The 17,097-nt window shown below is 37.4% G+C and overlaps 1 protein-coding gene across 1 annotated transcript in view; it reads left to right on the forward strand.

Annotated features, from left to right (window-relative positions):
* Positions 1–1,641: 1,641 nt before the first annotated feature.
* Positions 1,642–17,097, forward strand: part of APPL1 (adaptor protein, phosphotyrosine interacting with PH domain and leucine zipper 1) — a 31,354-nt gene continuing 15,898 nt past the window's right edge. The window contains exons 1-11 of the mRNA XM_075762026.1: positions 1,642–1,823; positions 6,455–6,553; positions 7,319–7,378; positions 9,261–9,332; positions 10,175–10,262; positions 11,846–11,887; positions 12,706–12,764; positions 13,240–13,386; positions 14,884–14,966; positions 15,071–15,229; positions 16,552–16,740. Coding sequence (XP_075618141.1) covers positions 1,770–1,823; positions 6,455–6,553; positions 7,319–7,378; positions 9,261–9,332; positions 10,175–10,262; positions 11,846–11,887; positions 12,706–12,764; positions 13,240–13,386; positions 14,884–14,966; positions 15,071–15,229; positions 16,552–16,740 — 1,052 coding nt within the window. The 5' untranslated portion in view covers positions 1,642–1,769. The remainder of the gene's footprint in view (positions 1,824–6,454; positions 6,554–7,318; positions 7,379–9,260; positions 9,333–10,174; positions 10,263–11,845; positions 11,888–12,705; positions 12,765–13,239; positions 13,387–14,883; positions 14,967–15,070; positions 15,230–16,551; positions 16,741–17,097) is intronic.

Here is a 17,097-nt window from a genome sequence, read left to right on the forward strand (position 1 = left end):
CACACACCCCTCAAAAATCTTTAATGATTTCTAATTTAATACCAGCCTTCTCCTTTATCTGCTTTTAAAGGTAAAACATGATCTGATACAACACAAATAAAGGTCTTCATAGTAAGACTGCACAATAGTTAATCATTTGCTCTACTAGATGACTGTGTACTTTTTAACCTGGTTTTATACCAAGTACGCCTAGCCACAAAAAGGCAAAACCAGCAAGGGAACAGCCTCTTTTTTTTAAGCTGTAATAATAAATGTATCTAAAAAAGTGACCATTCATCTATTAAAATGCAGAAATGAAATATCAAGTAATTTCAGAGTTGAACGAGTTTGCAAATTCAAATATGCTGTACAGTTTGGTTTTCCTTTGGTTAATTTTAAGAGCGAGATTTTTATGCAGCCTCGTTTGACACACCGTATATTTTAATGTTTTTAAATAAATGGAAATGTAGACAGATATTCTTGATTAGCCGCTTATACATACTCAATGACTCTTAAGAGGCCTACTCTTTAAAATATGAATTATTTAAGCTGCAGGAATAATTGCCAGTACAATAACTTTGGTCAAAACACACTAATCACACATTCAAGAATATGCTCTTTTTTTAAACAGTGCACAATGATCTGATTCAATTTCAGCAAGGCCTCACCGTAGATGTCAGCATTTAAAATTGGCCACCAACCTATAGCACCAAACCTATCCAGTCTAAGGAAGTAGGAGGTCCGTTAAGACCGATTATACTCCTGCTTCTGAAGGGAAAAATTGTGGTCAGCAATGTTTTTGTCTGTTTAAGACACAAGCAGGAACACCAGGTCCTCAGCTGAAGCTATCACTTGGTTACAAAAAAATACTAGGTAGTTAGGGATAGAAACACTCTCGATAAAAGCCCTGGTGGATGGTGGAGGAAGACATGACAGGGATAAAAGAAGACGTCTCAAAAGGGGTACTCCAGGTAACATCAAGAGATGCTTCGCTCATGACAGTGACACAACAGCCTTCCTCTCCCTACGGTTTTGTCCCCAAGATAACTGTGTTATAACTGTTCTATTTAGACAAACAGGGCCAAGAGGACGTGCTGATTTGTAACAGAGAGCACATAACAGCAAACGCAAAAAGAAAAAGAAGTTTTTCTTGTTTTTTCCCAGCAACTTCGCTCGACAACCATCACCTGTCCGCGGCAGCGCTGGACAGACACCTCAGGGAAGAAACGTCTCTGTCTCCGCTCCTCACTCACCTCCCCGAACCGGGGGCGGCCCGGCGCAGTGGGTGACGAGACGCTCTCCCGAGAAGCGGGAGCCGATCTGACCGGCAAAAGGTCCCTCTTCTCCGTTTCTCATTTTGCTGACAGGGAGAGGGATGGCACGGCTGACTGGGAGGAACGCACTTCCCCTCCCTGCCCGCCCCCCCCCGAGGAGCAGCGCCCGGCAGCGGGGCACGGAGGACACCGAGCCACAGCGCGCGCCTCTCCCGCCAAGGCAAAGGGCGGGACCACAGCCGCGCGCCCACGCAGAGGCGCAACGCACCTCACGACGCCAACAGCCCCACGCGGGCGTCCAGCCAGACAGATGGACCCGCTCACCAATAACAAGCTGGGCAAGCTGGGTGGAAGAACCAATAGCAAGGCCAAGCGCGCAGCAGGGAGGGCGGGACATCCGGCGCGAAGCGGGGCGGGGGTGTCCGTGTTGTGACTGGAGGGAGGGGGGTGCAGTCAGCTGGGCGCGCTGTGGGGTGCGGGAGCTGCAGCGGCGCAGAGTCGACCCCGGCGGCCGCCATGCCCGGCATCGACAAGCTCCCCATCGAGGAGACGCTGGAAGACAGCCCCCAGGTAAGAGAGGCGAGACTCAGCCCGGTGGGTGGGGGCCAGATCGGGCCCGACCCGTGGCCGCCGGGCCTAGCGCTGCTCCCCTCTCGCTCCCTGCCTCCGTATTCCCTCGGGGAGACGTTGGAGAGGCTCGGTGGCGGCCGGGAGGGAGGGGGAGCCCCTCCCCGTCAGCGGGGCAGGGACGCTGCGTGCATGGCCAGGTGCCTTTTTATCCTCCTCGCCCCGGCGGCGTGGCAGGGGCTCGGGGCCAGCAGTCACGGCTCTCGGGCTGTCAACTTTCGGCAGTGCCCCCTGCGAGGTGTGGCTCCGGTCTCCGCGGCGCCTTCGTCCCGCTTGCATCGCCGTGTCTTCTCGGGTGTCCCGCGGGCGGGCGAGCTGTTTGTAAAGCAGCGAGCTCGGTCACGATTTTCCAGAGGCGCTGTGCTTCAGCATCGGGCGTCAGGGTAGCAGCTTGCATTGACTCCCTTACTTCTCCACCCCCGCGTTTACATTCATGACTTATTTTGGAGACCTCGTGTTGACAAAACCTGTCTTCACTTACCAAGGCGATTTTTCTTATCTTTGCCTTTTACTAAAACCGCGTTAAGGTTTAATAGATACGTATGAAAAGCAGTTATTAGATGAGGTTATCGTGGCTGTTGTTAATGCCTGAGTAGGTGGGAAACGCGTGGTGCGGAGAGGCCTTTAATTGCTCTGATATCTGCACTTCCATTTCTGCTGCTCGACCTTTGTCAGTGATGCCATATATTGCATTGGCATTTCTTTCATTTACTATTAAGTAGGAAATGCTTTATTCAGTTGCACTGGTTTCTCTTGCTGGCAGCGACAACAGCAAGTACTTTGTACCGCTCTTCCTAGATGTGGGAAAAAAAAAAAGTTTACAATCTATTTTCTTTTATTGCAGCCTTTTGAATTAAGATCCTTGCTTTGCTGCATAGCTTATGTAGATAAGCAAGACTTCATATATTGTAATAGCACATACATTGGTGGTTTTGATTCCTCAAGCAGAGGAAGAGAAACTTTCACTTGCTTAATAGTGAATTTTAAGCCCTAAAATAACCATTTTAACAAATCTCCATCAAGTGGAAGGATGACTTAGAAAAGGCAACAGAAGGCAGCTATGCAGAAAGTGTATCATTGCTTTCCAAAGGACAGTGCCCAGTATAGCTCAAATACTAGATGTTAGATGAGATCTAGCCTGGTCTCTGGCCCAGAAACTAAACTTGATGTACTCTCATGAAGAGGAAATTTTTCTTTAAAGTGTTATAATAATAGTAATTTCACAAAATTATCTCTTGAAGGTCTGTTCTCAGTATACAGAAGTCAGAATTATTCGTATTTATAGGAAATATTAAACGTAAGATAAACTTAGGATCCCTAAAAAGTGAGATGTAGAATTTATTGGGTTTTTTCCCAAGCACTGGAATGTCATTTGGGAAGCATGCAAAAAAGTTACATATTGGAACATAATTATAAATTCTAGAATCTTTCATTTGAGTTTATTTGTGATACATTCTAGCAAAGCCTAACTCAGCCCAATAAGTTTGATGTGCTTAAGCTATTAGATTTGCTGATATTCTATTTTAGGTACAAAATTTTACATATTTCAGCCAGCCAAATATTTCAGGTTAATTTGGATAACCACCTCTTAGAAGAACAGAACTAGGACTTTATAGTCTTCCATTACCTTAGTTAATTTCTGTTATTTTGAAACCACTGCAAGGAAAGTGGCAACAAATGTTGCTTGAAGAAAGAAAAAACCTTCCTGTGACTTTCTGATTGATGTGTTCATGCTTTGAATATTGAAAAAAATAATTGAAATATTGAAAAAGATCATCAGCCTAGGTCATTGTTTAGTGCTGAACTGTGGACTGGAGTTTTGCACCTTTAGACATGTTTCAGACACCAACTTTAGGTATATAAACATCGTATCAAACTTATTCTGCATCTGAGGGAAGGAAAGGCTTTTCTAAAATGGCAAAACCCATTAATTTCCTGTCGTCGCAGAATAAAAATCTAACCACTGTGTTTTTAGATGTAAACCAAATACCACTTTACATTGTCTTTTGCTATGCAAAACAGTGCAATTTAAATATTAACTTAGGACATATATTACACACATAGTGTTTATATATGTATTTAGAGAGAGTTTCTCTTCAGACTTATTTGCATTCCTGAAGCATTGCACAATAAAAAAGCCAAGAGACTTGATGTCAGTTACACTAGCATACGTATGATGACATAGAATGCTTAATAATTCACTGACTTCTAACATGGTTTCTTTGTGCAGCTTATCACTGGTAGTTTCTAGTTTACCTGCTCTGGAATGAAAGCATCTTAAAGAACATGGAAAATGATGCAGTTTTACCAGAAGCATGAGTAAACAATTCCTCTAATTTTTTTCTAAACAATAGTCTGCCATAACTTGTTTACAGTTTCAGGTTATTATTACAGAATTATTATTACAGAATATGCTTTTATTCTACAGTGTTCAGTTTTAAAGAGTAAGCATAATCCGGAAACCTTACATGATATTCCTTTAAAATTACAAGTTCAGGTTTAGTTATGTTCAAGTTTAAAGGTCATGAGTATATAATTCAGTGGTTATGGTACTATGTAATTTTTTATTTTGCATTCTTTCATGTGTGTCTCCTTCAATGGGACAGTCACAGCTATTAGGATGACACAACATGTTGCCACACCTGGCAGACATTTGAGTTCTCCTCCATCTCTTTCCTCCTCCACCCCCCTTTTCCACTTGTTTTCTAAGCTAGAACCACCATTAAAGTGATTTATTGTGTTGATGATGATGTTTGATTATATATTTTTTATTCACGTATCTTGAAGGCATTATATGGTATGATCATATTTGTGAGACAAAACCAGGTATCCAATTAAAGTTAAATAAAAGAATTTAATAGCAAAAGAATGGTCAAATAATATACTTTATACAGGTTTAATATGTACTCCTTGATTATCATTAAAAGCAGAAAATCAGAAAAGTAGCTGAAAAAGACCTCCGTGCTTCAAGGGGAGATGGACTAAAGTCTTTGACAAGTCTTTGACATAGTGAGAACTTCTAATAATAAAACCCCTACGATTTGTATGCAGTGCAATCCAGTGCTTTTTGCTAATCTCATCAGAGAGGTTTTCCTGATGTCCAGACTTGTGTCAGTCTTTCATTCTTTTCCCAGGTCCCATAAGTTCCTTCTCTTATAGGTCCCATAAGTACAGTTATTTAGCCTAGGCAAGACTAAGAAAGAGAATTTCCAATTTCAAGTGTTTAACAATCATATTTTTTGGGGAAAAAAAAAAAACAGTTATGTAGTTACGATTCTTTGTGTTTTCTGTCTAGACGTTAATTTTAGTGTAAAAATAAAAACAAAGCACAGTCCTCTTGGTAAAACATTACTAGAGTTAAAGGGTTTATTTTGTGGGTCTTGCAAGCAATACCCCTGTCTCTACATCCAAGCATCCCAACAAATATTTTAGATGAGGAAAAGCAAACGTAGCCTGTGCAGAGTTACAGATACATTCTCTGCTCCTTCCCCCTTTTGGTTTTTTGTCTTGGTGGAAGCAAGCTATTTGATATCCTTGTGGTGAGGAGTAACACCGCTTCCAAGCGCAAAAAGGATGCAAGAACACTGAATCAGCATCTCGTTTAAGCTTACGGGCAAATTATGCCTGAGCAACCTGATTGCCTTCTCATTCCGAGTCAGTCATTTCATCACAGGGAAGAGCAGTGGATGGTATTTACCTTGACTTAAGCAAGGATTCTGACACGGTCCTTGGTAACATCCTTCTGGCCAAAACGGAGAAGTATGGACTACAACCTGAGTGGAAAAACTGGCTGGATGGTTGGGCTTAAACAGTAGTGATCGGTGTTTTGAAGTTTAATAGGTGGACAATGATAAAGAGGTTGATTTCGAGGTGGGTACTGTTAAGCACCTTCATCAGTGATGCGGGCAGTGCAATAGGATACATAGTCATCAAGCTCGTGGGTGACACCAGCTAAGGAACAGACTGACTGACAAGCTGGGGTAAGGACAAAAGGACAGATCCTCACTTCCTTTCACTGTGGTGAGGGGGAGAAATGTTTTTTAAGAACAATAAGATGTAGGTTGTACTCTTCTGGTTTGGTTTGGCTTTTAGTTCCTCAGCCTTTTGATCACAGAATTGACTGTTACTGCACAGGTCCAAGCACAGCCAGCAACTCTCTTTGTGTGGGATGGATGGTATCAGAAAGCCACAGCCTTTGTTTTGGTCTCACAGCAAAAGAAATGTATATACCTGGCATGCTATTTAATACCAGTCATCTTTAGCCTTTTCCTTTGGGATGAACCATAGTGCGTTCAGTAGTTGCCCGCATCACTTTTTTATACACTTATCCATCTCCCTTGGTCCTTTCCTTTCTGAAAATGTACTCGTATTAACCTGGAGAGCGGCTGACCATAGGAGTGAGGCTGAGCTTGGTTATCTTTAAGATTCTCTGGCATGGAGTGTCATTCCTGTAAACAGTGTTGGCGTGTTTACAAACTTTTCAGTAATAAACCTGAAACAATGAAATTCTGTTACATTTAAATACTACTTTGCTAACTTGACATGTTAGTGTTTTGACTCTTTCATTTTTACAGACGCGGTCTTTGCTGGGAGTATTTGAAGAAGATGCTGCTGCAATTTCCAATTACATCAATCAGTTATTTCAAGCCATGCACAGAATATATGATGCACAGGTAGTGTTAAGAAATTCCTGGATGCATTATAAGGCTTTTGAGTCACATTTTGTGTGTCTTGCCTTTTTCTGAAATTATTACAAGCAATATTTTTTTAAAACTTAAAATAAGAATTAAATGCTTTTTCTCTATGTTAGGGACTTTTAAAGACTAAATTCTTATGATTTCTTTTGCAACAGAATTTCTTATGACATGTAAAAAGATTTTCTGGTCTTCTAGTAGTTTTATTGTATTTCCTAAGTGTTTCTAAAATGTTTCCCATCTGCTGCTATGTAGTTTTATTTTACTGTCTTTCTATTTAGCTTTTAATTTCTGTCCTTTCTCCTTCAATTGCCTTATGAAAGATGAAGTTGTCCCATACCATGAATCTGCTAATTAGGTCCTGTCTGTGTACAAGTACAGGTAGTAACCAGGTAGTACTGAGGTTCATTGTAATATTTTCTTTCCCTTACAGATAACAAATTCCTAATACTCAGTAACTAGGGCAGCTAATTTGAAATAATTAAATGCAAACATGCACTGCATAATATGAAAAATCCAGAAATTGGATTCACAGTACAGGTTGTGAACTTGGTATTTGTAAACATGGATAACCTGTAACTCTCAGTAATATTAGAGAAATGGAAGGGCAGGATGCTTAGGTTTTCTGAAAATCTGTAGTCAGATTTTAAGTTCCACATCTATAATAGTTTCAAATATGTGATTTTTTTTATTATTAATTTAAATCAAGAAGTAACAAGCTTAGTTTTTTTGTTTTTAAATCAGAATGAATTAAGTGCAGCAACTCATCTGACTTCAAAGCTTCTGAAGGAATATGAGAAACAGGTACTGTGTAAATCATTGTTGTCTTTGTGTGGTCAGGACTGTGTATTTTTGTAGTCTTTTATCTCCCAGAGCACACTGTAGAATGTATTTAGGTTTGGTCCAGATAGAACGAACTGCTGTAGTTGGTGGCTCTAATCTTTGCCAAAATAATCTACTGTCTTCATATTAGTTCTTCCAACTAAACCAGAATGAAGTTCCTCTTACCCTGATGAGTATTAGTAAGTTCTGGACTATTTTACTTTTGGATCAGTGTTTTGGGGGTTGCTTAGGGTAGTGGTGGGGTTTTGTTTTTGTTTTATAGACCTGTTTACTGTTAAGTGCTTTAATTTTACTAGTCACAAAGAGAAGAGATTGCATAGCAGTCTTTGTTTAACAACCATAATTTACTCTTATTGTGAGAATAATTCCATCTCTGAAAGCACAGACTGTGGAATCCATAACTTTCTCTACGGTAGGCTGTACTATGAAGTGTTTCCTATTTGTAGCAAGGCTGCTGGGACCCCTTCTCCGAGATGCATCTTAAAAAGTCACTCTTTTTAAGGATGCTACCCTATCCTCATTCTCTGCCTAATGAGCTGAACTGGAAAAAGTACAACTTATGAATTATTTTGGTCTGGCAAATCTTTCTAGAGGGGTGAGATGACACTTTGTTTTTCTTTTGCTAATTTTTGCTAACGAATAGGTGTAATGCAGACAGGATCAAAACCACAGTGGTGCTGATCCAAAAGAATAGTGAGTATGCATACCTTCAGTAGGACCATTAGGAAGAGATGGAGAAAGAGAGAAATTTAGAGTGTCTTTTTTTAAAAAAAACCCTCTTATATTCCTAATGACAGACTGGAAATGCTGTTTAAGATGTCTGTGCACACTCCAAATTGTAGCAGGAATTAAATTATTTCTGCTGGTTTTTGGTTTGGTTGCGGTTTTTTTGTTGTGTTTTTTTTTTTTTTTAGGAACTGCAGTACTGTCATTTGAATTGTTTATGGCATTTTCTAGCAAAAATATAGTATTTGCAAAATCAAAATTAAAAGAACTAGCTTCAGATTAGAAGAACCAATTAGGGCACAGTATTCTTATTTGTTAGCAGTTACAGGTATCAAAATATACACCAAATATCCTTATTTCAATTACAGTTTGTTACATTTATTGAGAAGGAGGGGGTAACCTAACAAGCTGGAGGGTGGTGCTCAAAATTTTTAATAAAGAAGTTGGGATTTTTATATTCCCAAGTGTTTTATGTACAACTGCTGTGAATTAAAAGAATTAAATTTGCATTGGACCCTTTAATTTATTATTCTGATTTGTCTCCTTTTGACTGCTTTTTTCCCAGTCAGGCAATTAGCTTGGAAATACACAAATAGTGTTTTAACTGGATTATTTCTTTTTTTCAGTTGTGACCATTTTGGTCGTGCTTTTGCCTCCATCAGGGCATTATAGAAGTGAACTCTTTTGAATGGTTTAAAAATTTCACATAATCACATAATTTAAAAGCTAGAAGTTTAAGATGAACACCAAATATTGCTTGTTTTTTGAGGATTTTAAAATAATTTGTAAAGCTGGATAAAAATCTTTGTAGATGTCAAGTCTATCTTTCCTGATTTTTTTTAAAAAAATCTATTAATTAATAAAATCTATTAATTAGATTAATGAATCTATTTTAAAAATAGACTATTTTAAAAAAATGAGAATTGTTTATTACACACACTTAGCTCCCCTGCAATATTCCTTCTTCACAGGACAATAAAGTGCTTCAGTGTATCTTAACTGTATAATATTTCAAAATAATGGAATGCCTAGTATATTCATAGGCATGATTAATATAGCTTTGTGAAAGGCAGAAGATGCTGCAAACAACAACATGCCTCCTTTTATTTTTTTTTAGCGTTTTCCACTAGGGGGAGATGATGAAGTTATGACTTCCACTTTACAGCAATTTGCAAAAGTGATAGATGAGGCAAGTACTTGTATTTGTTTCACTTATTTTGCTAATGTTGTCATGTATAGACTTCAACTTGCTTAATTATTTCAGCCTTTCTTAAAACAGGAAGTACAGAAATACTTTCATTTGTCAATAAGGTAACACTTAATTGTATATTACAGCATATATTTAAAGTTATATAACCTGAAGATAAAGAATTAATTTGGCAAAATGAGGATACATTGTTGAGAAAGGATGTCATTTAACTTACTGTAGATGCAACCAAAAAACATTACAGAATGGCAGTTAGAGACTGTTTTTCATGAGGATAGTTGTATAGCCTGATTTCAGATACCCGACTGACGATAGAACGTCCTGCTGTCTGTATTGGAGACAGAGACTGACTCTTCTCAAAGACAACTTAGCACCATTCAGATCTGAATCAGGATTTTTTCTGTGATCCCTCTCCTCAATTTTAACACAACTTCAACAGCATTTTGGGAGGAAGAACACATTTGTTGTACCTCAGTAACCTGTGAAAGATGGGCTGTGATGTAGCTGGAGGGAAACTGGAGAAATAAGTAGACTAGTCATCAGAATGTTTGAGGCCATCTTCTGACATGATCCAGTAACTTGGAATAAAGCTGGAAAAGTAGGAACAATTACTAAACTCTAAAGGTCTTCTATAAAAAGCTGGTGATGAGATCAGGAACCTAGAAAAGAATAGCTGCAAAAAAATGAATGTGCAAAATTATGTTTGAGTTATACATGTCGTCTTCGAGTGAAGTCAATGTCAACCTATTTTTAAATTTTTTTTATTTATTTTATATCTCAGCAGTGGTTTCATAAAATTTCCTTCCTTCTTTTGTCTTTTACAGCTCAGCTCTTGCCATGCAGTACTTTCAACTCAACTTGCGGATGCAATGATGTTTCCTATTACCCAGTTTAAAGAAAGGGAGCTAAAAGGTAGAGTGCTCAAACAAATACTGTTTTTATCAACAGCAGCAATAACAAAAACATTGCATTTGATCTTCATAGCTCTTGTTTCACTAAATAGAATACACTGCTTATTTTTTCAGCTCTCAAAAGTATGCACCTCTGAATTAAAAAAAAAAAAGTTATTTGTATTCATGAGAGTATTACAGTTGAAGAACTTAACACTATTAGTGTTCCAACAAAAATATTACTTATATTATGGAAGCACTTCTATTCCAGATTAAAATTTTGCAGTTACTGTAAACATTAGGAAAGACTAATTTTCAGATAATTTGCATATTCAATAAATATTTGTATATATTATAATACCATAACATCAATATAGTGGCTGGACTAAACTCAAAAGGCAAAGTGCTGAAGTTGTAGTACTTATTATATTATTAAGATTTAGTAAGGTGGTTCTTCAACCCTGCTGGTAATACAGGTGGCTTCTTACATGCAGGCATAAGATGCTTCCAAATTCTTATTTCTGTAACAGTTGTATCTTATTCTGCCTGGTCTAAAATAATATATAATGTGTCTGAGTATGACAGATTTTACTCAAGATGCTAAAGTGAATAGACTGGTGGGGCAAATGGGCTTCAAATAGAAATTGTAAGAGTTTAAACTAAAATAACTTAAATCCCTAATGTGAACATCCTAGAGTGGGTATACCTAACATATGAACGCTTTAAGTCTAAATTGAAATAAAAATTATAATTCTTCCATAAGACTTCTAGCTCTTTATGAATCTTGGAAAATACTTCTTTGGCAATAGTTTGTTGCAAAATTATGGATTAAATAGATTATGCTTTTTGAGCAAGGAAACATGACTATCTCAAGGCTAATATTAGTCCTCAGAACCTCAAAAAAACTCCTGTTAATATTTACCGAAGAAGCATCCCTGAGGCAATAGTTGCAAATAAATTTTCCACTGCAATTTTTTAACCACCAACTGATGTAGTATTCAATGATACCAGACTTCTTTATGGATTTCATAGGCGCTTTCTGTAAAGCTTTTCCATGCTTTTTTGTCTTTGCTTTACCATAAAGTTGAACATCGCTCTCTGCTTGTTTATGTTGTAATATGACACAAAACCACAATCAAGATCCGAACAAGTGCTAAGTATCGTACAGTTTCCTGACACAGTGAGACTAAGTAACTATCTAGACCATGATTAATTTTAGGTAGGAGGAATCACAATGTGTTTGGGGCTTTCCTTTGATCCAGTGATACTTCCCTGTCTCCTGTGCTTCTATGTCCCCAACTCAGACCAGAACTCTGACCAGAACTGTAGGTGACACATTGTATTGGTGATCTCTTTCAACATCTTTTGAAAGGAAGTTCCTCCTTAACATATTACAGTACAGTATCTTTTTTGGTTATCCAGACAGCCACATAAACGATACTCAGGCCCTAAGTAGGAGCCATATAGTGCCACTGTTAATTCAGTGTGGTACAAGGTGTGAACTACAACTGTTCAGTAGTGAAACATTGGATGAGAAACCTTAATATAATCTATAAATGTTACGTTAATAACAACTTATTTAAATTGTGTTATGTTGTTTTATAGAGATATTAACTCTAAAAGAAGTTTTCCAAATTGCAAGCAATGGTAAGTGTAAAATACGTAATGTTACAGATATTACGAGTTCACAGTATTATTGTAGATTATTTACTCAAAACTAGTGAAGATATTTGCACGGCTTAATGTGACTAATTAAGGTGTAATTTTTTTCAGTGATACTTAGGCACCCAGCTTTCCTTAGTTCACTTGTAAATCCCTGCTTTGTGTACTTAAGTGCTAAGGCAAATTGACAATATTAGTCTTTTTTACAATACTTTAAATGTATATACAATTATAAAATAATTTAGGATTATGCTACCAAAATTACTAAAAATAGTAAGGTGCTAGCTCACTTCTTAAAGTCAGAACTGGATTAATAAACAACTTTTACCTCCCTAAAATTAGTTTGATGTTCTCTTCCTTATTGTCAGAAGTTACTTTTTTAGCTAGCTCTCCTATATCCTTGTAGAGAACATATTCTAAGGTCTAAGTAAGGTCTAAGGAAGGATTCTGCTTCTCTTAATGTAAATTGCTTCATTGCTTTAGAAGCAAGAAAGATTAGATACAGGGTTTCATAATGAAAAGTTGTCTCTGCTTATAGAAACGTTCTGTCTTTGAAGAATATTAGGTGTTTAGGGAAATTTGTAACAACTTGGCCATGTTTGCATCTGGTTAGAATTTTTCTTCAGCCCAAGTATTTGTGGCAGTGAAGTAATTATAAATAGGCAAGAACAATTCTTAAAGGTTTTAATATGACAGAACTTCGCATTCAGCTGGCTGTGCATGCACAGTGATATAAAAGGTTTTCTGCTCTGTGTCGTAAGTAATTTATCAAAATGATCATAAATTCTCTCTTGATTGCTTAGACCATGATGCTGCCATTACCAGATACAGTCGGTTGTCAAAAAGAAGAGAAAATGAAAAGGTTCGTAAAACAAAAAGATTTTTAGAGGAGATAAGAAATAATTTTCATCTAATGTATATATTTATGATGGAAGACACTGTATGGCAGATTTCAGTTGAAGGTTGATAGTTTATGTTTTAGCAGTCCAGACAGTTTGCTTCAGAACAGAGAAGCAGGTTTCCCCAATGCATGCCTGTCTTGTAACACTGAAAATGCTCTAAGATTAAGGTTGTGATACTATATTCAATTTATTTTTGTAAAGAAATAACCACACTTTCCAGGGAGAAAAGAATGCTGTATTTGTTTTTTGTGTATCTCCATGTATAATTTAGAGAAGCAGAATTGTTGGGTAAAATACGCAGTTGCTGATGATAGGGGGTAGAACATTACTGTGTTGTTTCTTCCATGCTGGCTATAAAGCTGTCCAGAAGGCATGTGATGAATACCAACTCTTAAACATTCCTTTCTCCCCCTTCCCCTGTCTGTGTCTTTTTAGATCAAGGCGGAAGTTACAGAAGATGTATATACTTCCAGGAAAAAACAGCATCAGACTATGATGCATTATTTCTGTGCATTAAATACTCTTCAGTACAAAAAGAAAATAGCCATGCTAGAGCCCTTGCTAGGATACATGCAAGCTCAGGTAATTTCAGATTCTGAAGGCTGTAGGTCTGAAAGAAGACGTAAAAGTACTTCATGAAGGTTGATGTACTGAAATGCATTCCAAGACCTCTTCTGTAATCCAAGGAAGGAAATGGAGAAGTTCTCATCCCTGCAGCTGTCATAGCTGCTGCCATGAACGCTGTCATTAGCTAGCACTAGTCATTTCCCACTCAATATATGAATCTTATCATGGCATGCCCTCACTCCCATCGGAGGATCTTTTGGGAAAGTCTGGGTGACAAATATAAAGGTTGAATTCTATCCCCAAACCCAGATGGCTAAATTTAATGCTCTGCCTAAATTTTCATTGCTGGGTACTTTTTTCCACTGGATGGAAAATGGGAATAGCTGATTAAAACTTTTATGCATGCAAGTCCACGTGGAAGTGTACGTTCTTAGAAAGTGGAGACAGTTAAATTCTTTCCTGTGGCAGCTATTCTGAGATGAGATAATCATCAAAGTCACATCACTACTGTTTTCAATCAAGGGTGTGGAAGAACTGGAATGCTAAAAATCATTCTGGCTTGTTTTTGTTTAATATAAGTATGTTCATGATTGGTTTATTTGAGGATGGATGCAATAGAAAATACAACTATGAAAAAGTTCTTTGGAGAGACTTAATTTGTATTTTTAGTAGTATGTTGGGGGGGGGGGGTTTGTTTATTTTTTTAAAGAAAAAAAGCCAAACTTCCCATTATCTGGCACTGCCACAGTGTCCAATGTAGAAATTAACTGCTATACACTGTCTGAAAGATTTCCAAGTCCAAGAAGAACTTTTCACTTCTTTTTGAAACTTTGCAGCTTGTATTTAAGAGGGAAGGTCTAAATATTTTTTGTAACAAAGTAGATAGTGCAACCTGTTGTTCAGGTGCAGGGTTTTGCTGACTCTAAGAATGAGAAGGGCAAGGCCACCCCCATGGCTTCCTGTTCTGAGACTTCATATGGCTAAACTCAATTTAGATGTGGCAGTTTTTCTGGACCAAAATGGAGTACACGGTTTGGAAGATACGTATTGTCAGTTCCCCTTGGCAGGGTCCACAGTTGGTCCAGAGGATGGCCCCAGGCAAGTCCTCATAGGAGAGGTTTCCCCTCTCCTATGCCCCCCAAATAACTCCACCCATAACACAACAGTTAGCAAACTGGTGGGCTTGAAAACTATGTATAGAGAGACTTTGGGATCCCTAAAAGGTGAAACCTTGTTTCTTTTCCAGGGCAGTTTCTGCATTTTTCTGTATTTCCTCCAGGTGACTGCACTTCCTCTTGACACAATGAAATCCTGCTGCAGTGTGAGAATCAACCTTCACTTGCAGACAAAAACATGCATTCTGCTCCTTTTGTTGAGAGGCTTTGGTGGGAATGAGGGACAAAACCAGATTTCTCTGAGAAACTTTAAGCTCCTATGGTTTCATCTGTTAATTGTTACTGTAGTTTTATTAATGACTAAATTCTGCCTTTTCATCTTTTTTTTTTTTTTAAGATAAGTTTTTTTAAAATGGGTTCAGAAAATCTTACTGAGCAATTGGAAGAATTTTTGACCAATATTGGCACAAGTGTACAGAAGTAAGTTGCTTTTGTTGAATTTTGAACTATTATCAAGACAATTATTTTTTCTTTTTCTACTTAGTAATAAATTATCTTTGTTAATAACACATTATTTACCTTAGTGTTCGCAGGGAAATGGAATGTGAAGTAGAAAACATGCAACAAACTATAGAGGACTTGGAAATAGCTAGTGACCCACTGTATTTGCCTGATCCAGATCCTACGAAATTTCCTGTTCATAGAAATCTAACACGGAAAGCTGGGTATCTCAATGCAAGAAAGTAAGACTAACTTGTTACCTAAAAATTCCAGAATACTTAATTTTGGAAAGGAAAGCTAAGAAAGTATGCAATACTTTTTTTGAACTTAGCTATGCTGATTTTACATACTTAGTTGAACAAGTCACATTGCAGCTATTCTGTTTCTTTCTTTGGACTCCTTCACTCAATTAGTATTAATGTCATTGTAACACTGACATAGTGTCATTGAGGTGCAAAGCATAGTTATCCTGATTTTAGTTGAATCATGCCTGAATTTTCACATCAAAAAGAAAAATTAAAGTTTAAGAGAGTGTAATTTCACTGAATTGTAATTGGAAAACAACAAGATTGCAGCTGTCAGGGTTATATAAGTATCTGTTACAGCGTTGGGATTCAGGTTAATAATAAAATATGAGGAGCTTGAGATGTACAAGGCAAAACATTCTCTCTTAACCAAAATACACTTTGAACAGCCTCTTGATTTCATGAGGTAGTCTTTTGCCCACTGGAGGGAGCTGTTACTCTAGTATTAAAGTCTAGCTGAGTTTTATAGTTATTAAAAATAAGTTGTAACAGATTTTTTTTTCCTGTAATTTATATAAGCTCGAAGGAATTTTTTTAAAAATGTAGATTACTTTTACAACAACAGTTAAAGTAACATACTGATTGAATGAGGCATGAATTTCTGTAGTAGAACACAATTGTAGCAATTAATATTGAAGAGAGTATCTGAACAAAAAGGGAGGCTAAACTGCAAGTGTTACTGATTTTTGGTTTCAGATTGTTCCTCTTCTGTTATTTGGGGAGGGGGGGAACAACAACCAAACAAACCCCAACAGCATGCTCTAAGCAAAACTTTGCAACTCTTGCTGAATGGTGCAAAATACTTGGAAAATTGAGGTACCTTGCATGACTAAGCTAATGTTCAATACAAAGTTCTTCAAAACTTAGTCTTAACAATGTAAATGCAGAGTTCAGAGGTCTTATCGCTTGTATTGCTATCGTGTATAATTTCAATATACGTATTGTGTAAAGCAACATCATAAAAGCTGATCATCAAAACTGCAGTACTTACGCCTTTTTATTCGAAATTAAGTTTCACATAATCTAAGAAAGCAACTATTTTATCTATTCTTTGCCCAGCAATAGGTTTAAAATGAAAAAAAACCAACAGATGGAAAGAGACTACTTTAGCTTCAAAGCTAACCTAAAAGATTAAATCTGGAAAAAAATTTTCTTAAATGCCCGGATGGTTTGTTCCAAGTAATTTTATATTTTTTCTAATTTATACAGCTCAGCTGAACTCCTAATCTACTAACTAAGAACCTCTTTTTACCTTTTAGTAAGACAGGGCTGGTATCTTCCAGTTGGGAGAGACAGTTTTACTTCACTCAAGGTGGAAATTTGATGAGCCAGGCAAGAGGTGATGTAGCTGGGGGACTTGTCATGGATATAGACAATTGTTCTGTAATGGCTGTGGACTGTGAAGACAGACGGTACTGTTTTCAGATAACATCTTTTGATGGTAAAAAGTAAGTAGTCTTACACTGCTGTTACCTGTAAGTAATACTGGACTCACTAATTCAGAAAAGAATGACGGTCTACCTTTGGCCAGATTGTAGCTTGATAGATTTTAGAGGTATTTAGAAGCAAAAACTGGGATGTCTTTGTAACTTTATAATGGCGGGGTTTTTTTTAGTTTATCAGTTCTATAATGTAACTGAGTGGTATTTCAGAATAAAATTACCATAATCATTTCACAATGGTGTATTATTACATTTTGTGAGTGCTTAAGTATTCCGTGGGCACAATTAGAATTTTATTCCTTTTCAATTTTCAATTGAAATGAAAACATAGATATTTTTCCTCCCAATTAAATACTGACTGCA

Source organism: Balearica regulorum, chromosome 10 (assembly GCF_011004875.1).
Source record: "Balearica regulorum gibbericeps isolate bBalReg1 chromosome 10, bBalReg1.pri, whole genome shotgun sequence".
Taxonomy (NCBI): domain Eukaryota; kingdom Metazoa; phylum Chordata; class Aves; order Gruiformes; family Gruidae; genus Balearica; species Balearica regulorum.